We start from the raw sequence: 11333 nt of genomic DNA, 5'->3' as shown, positions 1-11333 counted from the left end.
GCGACACCATGACATGCGGGGCTGATAATGATTACAGGAGATGGGACCTGGGACACTGGGGTAACTACAGGAGTCGCTGCGACCCCCCCATTCACGTCTCCTTGAACCAATTCAAAATAGTTTAGAAACGGCCCTTCCGGCCTGCACCTCACCGAGGGCCCTTTCTAAACTACCGTATTTTAAACCTGCACTCGTATCGGGTCACGTGACGTCATTTGTGTGTTTGTGAGAGCATGGATGTGTAATTGTGTGTGAGCATGGATATGTAATTGTGTTTGTGTGTGAACATTGTGTTGGTATTGTGTGTGTATGTGAGTATGGATGTGTTATTGTGTGTGTGTGTGTGAGTATGGATGTGTTATTGTGTGTGTTTGTGAGCATGGATGTGTAAGTGTGTGTGTGTGTGTGTGTGAACATTTATGCTAGTGAGTATGGGTAAGTGTGTGTGTAAGTGTGTATGCATATATGCAGTGTATGTTGGAAGGGGGGCAAGGGGCAAAGAAGGCACAGACAAGTTGTTTGGGGGCAATGATGCCACATTCCATCTGTTGGGGGGGGCGGGGGAATTTTCGCACTAGGGCCCTGTGGTTTCTAGTTACGGCCCTGTGCATATGGCCTTAGCGTGAGTATGTATGTCAGCATATAATGTTAGAGTGTATGTATATGTGTATGGTGTTAGCATGCATGTGCATGAGTGTGCAGTGTTAATGTGTATGTGTTATTGTAAGTTGTTACAGTATGCTGTATAGAGATGTTAGCAAGTTAGCTTGAGTGTGTGTGTCACACACACAGAGACTCAGGCAGTCTCACACACACACAGACTCAGACAGTCTCACACACACAGACTCAAGCAGTCTTTCACACACACAGACTCAGGCAGTCTCTCTCTCTCTCTCACACACACAGACTCAGGCAGTCTCTCTCTCACACACACACAGACTCAGGCAGTCTCACACACACAGACTCAGGCAGTCTCTCTCTCTCACACACACAGACTCAGGCAGTCTCACACACACAGACTCAGACAGTCTCACACACACAGACTCAGGCAGTCTCTCTCTCACACACACACAGACTCAGGCAGTCTCACACACACACAGACTCAGGCAGTCTCACACACACAGACTCAGGCAGTCTCTCTCTCTCACACACACAGACTCAGGCAGTTCTCCCCCCCCCACACACACACAGACTCAGGCAGCCTCACAGACTCAGACAGTCTCTCTCTCTCACACACACAGACTCAGGCAGTCTCTCTCTCTCACACACACAGACTCAGGCAGTTCTCCCCCCCCCACACACACACAGACTCAGGCAGCCTCACACACACAGACTCAGGCAGTCTCTCTCTCTCACACACACACAGACTCATGCAGTCTCACACACACAGACTCAGGCAGTCTCTCTCTCTCACACACACAGACTCAGGCAGTCTCTCACACACAGACTCAGGCAGTCTCACACACACAGACTCAGACAGTCTCACACACACAGACTCAAGCAGTCTTTCACACACACAGGCTCAGGCAGTCTCTCTCTCACACACACACAGACTCAGGCAGTCTCACACACACACACAGACTCAGGCAGTCTCACACAGACTCAGGCAGTCACACATAAATAAGTAAAATGTACTGTAAAAAAAATGCACTTTGGACAATTTCAAGCTGCAAATATATATATATATGAAAAGCAGTTAATCAAAGCGTTCAGTATAAGTCTGGAAAAAGTATGCACTGGTGTTTTTTAGATAATTGATTGTGATTTGTTTATGTGACAAATGCTGTTAATAAATTATTTAAAGAGCCACTTTTTTAAAAAATCTACTTCTTGGAAACAAGGTGAAAACTGCATGTACATCAAGAAACAATTTGACTTTAAATGGTATAGTCTATCTATGATGCCTCTTTTGATGTTTTATAATTGCATTTGTCGCATAAAAAAAATCTCAATCAATAATCTAAAAAGCGCCAGTGCATACTTTTAATTACCATTAATTAATGCTAATTACTATTATATTAATAACAAATATTATATATTTATAATATATACAATGTATACATATTTAACATAAATAATGTTTTTTTTAGTAGTAATAAGGAAAAAAAACATAAGCAAATTATTACCAGAGTAATACCAGAGCCACTTAACAAAAAATCACAATCAATCTAAAAAGCACCAGTGCATACTTTTAATTACGCTTAATTCATAATGCACCTTACTTATAGATATGCCCCTCTCCCCCCAGATATGCCACTCTGCCCCCAGATATGACTCTCTACTCCCCTAGATATGCCACTCTGCCCTCTGATATGCTTTATGCCCCCCCTGATATGCCACTCTGCTCCCCTAGATATGCCACTCTGCTCCCCTAGACATGCCACTCTGCCCCCTTGATATGCTTTATGCCCCCCTGATATGCCACTCTGCCCCTAGATATGCCACTCTGCCTCCTGATATGCTTTATGCCCCCAGATATGCCCCACCTAGATATGCCACTCTGCCCTCTGATATGCTTTATGCCCCCCTGATATGCCACTCTGCTCCCCTAGACATGCCACTCTGCCCCCTTGATATGCTTTATGCCCCCCTGATATGCCACTCTGCCCCTAGATATGCCACTCTGCCTCCTGATATGCTTTATGCCCCCAGATATGCCCTACCTAGATATGCCACTCTGCCTCCTGATATGCTTTATGCCCCCTAGATATGCCACTCTGCCCCCCAGAAATGCCCTCTGCCCCCACAGATATGCTTTATGCCCCACTAGGTATGACACTCTGACCCCCCCCCCCGACTTACCAATGCACCCCCAGACTCCCTGGCATGATGCGCATATTCAACCTCTGCTGCTGCTCGTCACATCCCCATGGGTCCATCATTGAAGCCCGGGCGGAAGTGCCGGCAGCAGCGGAAGTTGTCTACGCGCATCGTGCAGACTTTCCCCATCTGCCAGAGAGGAGGATACAGGTCCCCTGCAGGGGGATCCTCATCTCTGGTAGCCGGGGTTAGTCTGAGCTATGCGCGCAGACAACTTCTGCTGCTGCCGGCACTTCTATGGTGGAGCACCGGAAGGTCATGTCACGCTGGTGCTCCTTCATAGACGTCCCGGCGGAAGTGCCGGCAGCAGCGGGGTTGTCTGCATCGCACAGACGTCCACGGCTGCCAGCAGCGCTGCGGGGGATCTGGATCCTCACCCTGCTGTTTGCCCACAGCAGGGCTAAATGAAAAAGAAACATAAACACCTACCCGGGGGAAAAAGCGCGGCCTATAATAGGATCATTAAGAAATGGTTCGCGCGAACCGGCAAGAACCGGCTGAATCCCACCACTGCATGTATGGATGTTAGTTATGGGAAGGGCGCTGAAGAAATATCACTCCTAGGTGCCAGCCTGAGTCAAGGGCGGGATGAACATGGGGTGGGTTGATGGGAGGGACATAGGTTGGGGTGAAGGGAGGGGCATGGGGTGTCTTGATTGAAGGGGCATGGGGTGGGTCGATGGGAGGGGCATAAGTGCCCAAGCTTTAAGCCTGTACTGGGCCCCAAGATTTCTGGACGCCCTGGATACGTAATTTAAGGCAGGTGGGATATCGCGCAAAACACAAGAATGTTCTTTTAAACTACTTGGAAGGCGGTATAAAGTCCCAGTGAGACGCCACCATTACTTACCTGGGGTCTCCCGCTATGTTGGAGATGTGGTTTGGAGGCTGGTTCTTATTTACACCTTTGGTGGTCATGCCCAGATATCCTTTCCTTTTGAGAGGTGGTAGTTCAGGTAATAAGGGAGGTGGATGACCCTGATGTTATCGCCTCTCCAGAATCACTTTTATCACAGAATCACAGTACATTACAGTATATTTCTACACATACTCTATGAAGTGGTACATACACCTAGACTGCACTTGCCTATAGGCACTGCTCCATATTTTTCCCATGGTTTTGCGAATAGATGTCAAACAAGCTCCTATAGGTGCGATCACTAAAACGGTCGACGTAAATTTGATCTTTGATGATAAGCGCTAAACGACATGTTTTCTGTATTAAGGACAGGCTGCAGTAAGCACTGTTAAGATTAGATTATTTATCTAATCAGAAAGCATACACAGACAGGCGGTTATGAAGACTCCAACATCTGCTACATTAAATAAATAGCACTTTTACACAATACCAGCGCACTTAGCACCATACACCTGCTGCTCAAATACTAACCGTCTCCAAAATTACATTAAGCCAAAACGATAGTTTGTTTGCTTACGCTTTATTAAAGGGAGTACATAAGGAAGAGCATAAACCACTTATGTTCAAAAAGGGTTCCACTCGCTCCTCCCCAGGACCAAGATCTGTGACAAACAAGTCTAACAAAGTTGGCCAGTATAACTATAGCATAAGATAAGCAGTATTCTCACCCATCCAGATTTACCCCACCACTGTTCTGGTCGCCTATACCCTCCAGAATTAAGGTATATGTACTGACCGTTGCCTACCACGCTCTAAGCAGCCCTCTACGTCTGCGCTTATCTTTAAAGACTAACTGCCCTCTTGAGGATGCCCCTAATTTGTGCCTCCAAGTTATCTTTCATGATTTTACCCATACTGTACCTTTTTGGAATCCTCACACCATTTTTTGTAATGTTTAACACTATAAAAACCCACCTACTTCAAGAAAGTCTTTCCTCCTCCCACGACTTGCAATCTGAAAATTTGTTCTTCACCCCTTCCAAGTTCCCCAGATCAACTTCTTCACATAACGTTCACTACAATATGGTCTTTTCACGCATAAGCGCTCAACGTCTAATGGGAAACTCGCAAGAATAGGGTCCTCTGTCCGCTCTTGCACCAGAAGGTCTTCACATGTGGAAATGTTTTTGTTGATTTTGTATCTGTAATGGTGCTACAGAACTTGCTGGCGCAGACAGAAAAAAAGGGCAGCCGACGCTATGGAATGTCACGCCTTGGCCGGTATGGCTCAGAACAGTATGGTGAAAGCGGAGTAGAAGACATTAAAAGGAGCATTCGTGTAAGAAAAACGATGAAAGAGGCAGTCCTGTAGTGTTTGTACAAAAGCCTGAGCAGCACAATAGGCGTCTTCTATATTCATCAATAAGATACATTTATAGCACTAGGACTGCCAAGGGGCACACACTGGCATAAACCCCACACATTTTACCGAACCGTGCTTCACCAACCCAAAAGAAATTGGGTATAAACGCTCCTTTAAAACATCATATACATCATTTGGAAGACACTGTAGCAGCCAGAGAGATGTTCTATCTCAAGCTTCCTTTAATTATATCAAATACCATTCAATCTCTGCGATAACCAGAAGGAATTACAGTAAGCAGTAGATAAATAAAGCTGTTTTATTGTATTTATCTGCCAGACATTCTAATCAAACAGTCCGAATCCCATGTCATCATCGGATTCCTCGGATTCTTCTTTCTTCTCTTCCTTCTTCTCTTCAGCTGAAAAACAAGAACATGGTTATTGGAATTTATTGGCTAAACCATCTAGATTACCGTATTTTTCGCTCCATAAGACGCAGTTTTTTTCCTCCCAAAGTAGGATGAAAAATCAGCCGCGTCTTATGGAGCGAAGATGCAGGCAGGGAGGGGGGGGGGGGGGGCAACGATATACCGTATTGGCTCGAATATAGGCCGCACTTTTTCCTCCCACTTTAAGACTTTAAAGTGGGGGCGCGGCCTATATTCGGGGTCTAGCGCCCGACGCCCGGGACATGCAGTCCCGGGCGCCGGGCAGGCAGCGGGGTTAGGATACAGATCCCCCGCAGCGGTGCAGGGGAGGGGGGGGGGGGGGGTGCCGGCACGGGAGGTTGTCTAAGCGCATCGTGCGGATGCGTTTTACCTCTGCACCCCCCGCGGACTTACCGGAGCAGACTCCCGGGTGTCTTGCGGGGTCGGCGGGGGACGTCTACGCAATACAACTTCCGGTGCCGGATGTGCCGCACCGGAAGTTGTATTGCGTAGATGTCCCCCGCCGGCCCCGCAAGACATCCGGGAGTCTGCTCCGGTAAGTTGGGGAGGGGGGGGGGCAGAGGGGGACAGTGGCAGTGTATCTCAGGGAGGGAGGACAGTGGTAGCGTATCTCAGGGAGGGAGGACAGTGGTAGCGTATCTCGGGGAGGGAGGACAGTGGCAGCGTATCTCGGGGAGGGAGGACAGTGGCAGCGTATCTTCCCATCATGTCTGACCAGCTTTTTTCTGTGCAGGCATGACGGGAGGATGATGTCCTTTTTTTATAGCCCATTTTTTAGCTCAAAATATTTTTTCCTTTTTTTTCTCCTCTAAAATCTAGGTGCGTCTTATCAGCAGGTGCGTCTTATAGAGCGAAAAATACGGTAAATCCATGTAAAATAATACGTTTGTACAGCTGGTAAGAGTCTACAGTGGTGGTTCCTCAAAGGATTTTGCTGTGGCTGTCAATGCACATCAACGTGCAGCCCTTGATCAAATATAAAGGTTAATTCTCAGACTCTACATCGGTCACGACCTCTATAATACCCCTAGACCTGTCGGATTGTCAATTGCTAGAACAATCACACTCATTTACAAAGCACAAGATTTTTATTAATGTACATAACTCACCTGGAGCAGCGGCTCCTCCAGATGCAGGAGCAGAAGATCCAGCAGCAGCAGCAACAGCCACAGCTCCTCCCGAGGGCATGCTGGCCAGTTTGTTGTTACCTGAAGGAAAAATAAAATACTGTCACCATACCTGCCATTCATTCCTAACTGTTCCTACACCATATTCGCCACCATATAGCGAGGTGGTGATAAATGTTTCAGCAGTCGTGCCTCAATCAAGTTCTGATGCCAATAGGGACAATAATGAGGAGCGGTCCTATACACCGGCTTGCAGGCTGACTGGCCGTATGTGCAGCCAAGGTCCAAAGATAAGCATAAATCCTGTGCATTTTCCTTTAGAAAGAAAAAAGTCTGAACACTTGCCTGCCAACTACGTATTAAATGTAAACGCTATTTTGGGGAAAACTTTCAGATACTCCTAGACCATCTACGGACAGATAAAACTGGCAAATGTATCTTCCTTGACATTTATTGCCAAACAAGAGTAAATATACATGTTTTCCAATTTCCACTTGTTCGGTGGAAGACGACTTAAACGGTAAGCAGCTAGGACATTATATACCATCAAATTCCACTAAACTTGTATAGAGGTTATCCGGGGACACCGAGGAGGGGTTTTAAGTACTGAGCCCATGAGACCATTCCAGGAAAACGCCGCTTTCCTCGTGGGATATAGCGGTTTTATGTCTTCTCCAAGTAGGATTCCTGGAATCCAGTTCCCGTATGGGAAGATTATCCAAATGTGACGTTCGTGGACTTTAAGCCTTTTGCACTGCCTGAAAAATCACATTTGTTCACTCGTTGGATGAAAATGCAAATTACGAACCAAAAACCATAACTGGCGATTGCATATATACTCCGCTAGCTTGCTGGTTTTGTACCGCGAGGACTCCGGGCAAGTCAACACCAAGTAATCAAATTTACTAAACGGGACACAAACCTCACCCCAGCAAAACCCCTGCAGTGTTACCAAATCTACAAAGTGTCCAGAGAAGCTCCCGCAAAATTCTGCCACCGTAACAGAACCAAACTGACGAGCTTCTCTGTATAATATGGTCCACAAGCGAAACCCAGCAGGTACGCAATCGACCCTGTAGGTATTAAGAATGGACCGTATACCCCGGACTCAAACCACCAACAGCTTTAGTATTACAGACAAGATTGCGTCTTTTTCTAATGGACGGTAAAGATTCTAGGCTGTGGATTTCACAAACACCCTGATCTGAGGATTCTCCAGTCGGTAGCCATTGCGGGAAGGACATCTTACCCTGAGCGATCACCTGCTCGATGCTTTTACCGTTCAGCTCACCGACAACCTAGAAACAAAGAGCAAATGCTTTACCACGTATTATTCGGGAAGGCTGTAGAAAAACACAGCAGCACGTTAAACGCGTTAAACCTATTAGGATCTATTCGCTAAAGGGAGAGATGACAGGAGTGTCTGCAAGAGAGTTGAGGTTTCAATGCCCCTTTACAATAAGAGGGTCCAAGCGCAGCGCGTTGGTGGCAGAAGCGCTCAGCCGGTTCGGTGTAATTTTGCAGGGCTAGCTCTGGCCTTGCTGCTGGAGAAACTTGCCAGTGTTGGTTCCTCATGAACGTTAATGCAAGGGAGCTGAAACCACAACTCTCCGTTTAGTGAATAAAGGGAGATCAATGAGAGGGCTTGCCGCGCATGCAGGCAAAGAAACACCACGGACAACAAACTCTAAAGGGAGCGCACAGCTATCACACGCATTAAAGTGTATCGGCATTACTACCCAAACACACGTCAAACAGAACGGAAGAGTATACAGAATATACGAGCAGTGCGTACCTTCTCCGCGCGCTCGTCATCGGTTTCAATGCCGACACTGTCCAGAATCTTCTTAAGGTCGTTTACGGAAGGTTTGTCGTTACCCCCGAGGACAGCAAGGAGATAAGCAGCAACGTAACGCATTCTACGGCAGGAAGAAAAAAAGATAGTCATTAATAACATACATTACAGACACCAAACGCCACGCCAGCCTAACCCCTACAGACTGATTTATTAAAGCGTGCCTTGTAATTATGTAACCAGTAGCGGAAGCTCCTTTAGTAAAAACAAAGAATGTGTCCCGTGCATGCTTAAATTCCCTCACTGCATCAGCCTCTACCACCTCTGATGGAAGGCTGCTCAACTGATCTACCACCTTATATTAGGATGCTTGGTAGCACCCGCGGTAATGATCGCCCACCCTGTAAAAGGTTAAAATAGTTACTTTTGATGACCAGCGTTGTATTTCGTTACACTGGCAGCGCTCATCAGGGCCCCAACCCCCCTCCCCTCCATCAGACCGGCTTCCACACGGAGGGGTGAGGCAGGTTCGGCTCCCAGGAAATCAAAGCATGTTTTTAGCAGTCCCACGAGGACCTGTCCCGGGCGCAGTGCGATAACCGGCGGACATCACGGGGTCAGGGACCACAGGGCGGGATCGGCCAACATGTCAGGGGTTTAATTTTTGAAGCGCGTCACCGTAAGGGCCCCAGACCCGAAGCCCGGGGGGGTTATTGCACGCTCATGCTCAACGCCTTAACCACGTATACCGTGCTGGGCTATCACAGGATCTGCCGTCTCGGGGTCTAGGCCAGAGGCCTGTGCAATGGAAGCAAAACTTTAAAAAGCCCCTGCTGGCGCACGTAGGTGGGCCGCATTGCGCGCCTGGGGCTTGCGTTACTCCGCAGTAGGAGCCGCGACACGGGCTAGACAGATGACATGAGGGCACGCAGCCCCAGGGCCGCTCGCTTAGCTACCCGAGCAGGCATGGTTGGCGCTGGGCTAGGGGCTCCCATCCCACGTGCACGCGGCCCGCAGCGTGTCTCCGCTCCGTGTGAACCCCCCCTCAGCACAGCCGGTGAGGGCGCGTCTCACGCACACAAAACCCCGCTGTCGGGACTTACGTTGCAGTTTTATTTCGGTCCGGCGGAGAGCTAGGGGTTTACGCGTGCTTCCTCGACAGAGGGCCGGTGGGAAAGAGGGAGTCGCCCTACATGTGGGAGGGGTTTAAAGAAGGGAAGATCCTCTCTAGCGCCGCCGGCGGACTGATCGGTGAAAGGCGCCATCTTAGTACCTCTGTGAGGCTGTAGCGGCAGACATATTGCTACACCCTAGAACGCAGTAATGTGATTTCAGGAAGCGGTAGATTTCAGAAAATAATATAGGATAGTTATATTAAAATACGTTTTTAAATTATTGTGCTATTTTCTTTTGTAAAACAGTTTTACTTTTTGATTATATAATACTTTCAAGCAGTTGTATAATAGCCATTTGTTATTATTTTTAATTTTTTATAATATTTTCAGGCAGGTGTGTATTAGCCATTTATTATTATTATTTTTATAATATTTTCAGGCAGCTGTATATTAGCCATTTATTATTATTATTATTTTTATAATATTTTCAGGCAGCTGTATATTAGCCATTTATTATTATTATTTTTATAATATTTTCAGGCAGCTGTGTATTAGGCATTTATTATTATTCATTTTTATAATATTTTCAGGCAGCTGTGTATTATGCATTTATTATTATTCATTTTATAATATTTTCAGGCAGCTGTATATTAGCCATTTATTATTATTATCTTCTTTTATTTATTAAGCGCCAACAAATTATGTAGCGTTGCACAATGTAAATGGGGCAGTTCACACATACATAATAAATATACATTAATATATACAGACACCTCAGGAGTTGGGAACCCTTATAGTACTTTTATACAATGTTCCTGGCAGCAGTGGTGGTCTTTTGGGGGCCCTGCACATGAGCTTACTATCTAAAGGAATAGCTCTGTTGTTGGCCCGATCTACTAGACAAACACCCCGACACCCTGGGGTAAACAATAGAATGGCTCGGGTATAATCACCTGACCAATGGTGTTTGGAGGATAGGACTTCATTAGCATTGCCATAAAGAATCAGCTCAATGTTGTAAGTGATTTGAAATATCATGTATAAGTGGTACTGAAACAAAAACCTACTGAAACCAAGTCTTTTGTAAATGCCATAAATATTTTTTTCCATGGTACTTCCCCTCCAAGAATTGACTACTGTACGTAAAATAAAATATACCTATGCCGACACGCGAATGTCGAGAAACAATCCAGCTCTCTAGATACAGATAAGAACAAGAGATGTCACTGATTTCTTACTGTGGACACGGGCTCCCCCACAGCACATATATGCTACTTTATATACAGGTTTGTATACAGTACAAGGGTCAAACTGCATGAGCCACAGGATCACCTACAGTTAGAGGTTTCAACTTATTTTTTGCTTCTTTGTTCTTAACCCTAGGTCCAGTTCATCCATGAGAAAAGGGGCTGATGTCCTGAGTCACGTGGCAAGTCCCCACTTTCTTCTTCTGGCATTCCCTCCACAAATGGAGGAACGTCTCCTTTCCTTCACTCACCCATCCAAAAGACCATCGGAAGAGTTCAGTCTTCTTCTCCCTCTCCTCCTGAAGAAGAGAGCCCCTGACATCTTCTAGGGGAGATGGTAGCCAAGAAGCTAGCCCACATCACTCACCTTAAAGTCTTTTGGACCCCAGCCCCACTATAACATTTTAAATGCACACAAAAGCATAAGACTATGGAACAAAATGTTATAGAACAAGAAGACATCGCTGTAATAAAATAAGTGTAAGCGATAGCTCAGTGGTCCCTACAAATATTATTTTTGGTCTCCGTTGCATCCTGCATATGCATTTGCCTCCTT

At 46.4% G+C, this 11333-nt stretch overlaps 1 protein-coding gene across 1 annotated transcript; it reads right to left on the bottom strand.

The window, feature by feature from the left end:
• Positions 1 to 5376: 5376 nt before the first annotated feature.
• LOC149274809 (large ribosomal subunit protein P2-like) lies at positions 5377 to 9582 on the bottom strand. The gene is made up of 5 exons (XM_089505249.1): positions 9519 to 9582; positions 8416 to 8539; positions 7870 to 7918; positions 6603 to 6701; positions 5377 to 5463 (listed from the first exon to the last, which is right to left on the bottom strand). Exons 2-5 carry the CDS (start codon positions 8536 to 8538, stop codon positions 5387 to 5389), a joined length of 348 nt encoding a protein of 115 aa, XP_089361375.1. The 5' UTR covers position 8539; positions 9519 to 9582; the 3' UTR covers positions 5377 to 5386.
• Positions 9583 to 11333: the final 1751 nt, after the last annotated feature.

This window comes from Sceloporus occidentalis, unplaced genomic scaffold (genome assembly GCF_023333645.1).
Source record: "Sceloporus occidentalis isolate IW3139 unplaced genomic scaffold, rSceOcc1.0.p SCAF_320, whole genome shotgun sequence".
NCBI lineage: Eukaryota > Metazoa > Chordata > Lepidosauria > Squamata > Phrynosomatidae > Sceloporus > Sceloporus occidentalis.
The sequence above is the reverse complement of the archived record's forward strand: the minus strand, read 5'-3'. Positions and strand labels throughout refer to the sequence as shown.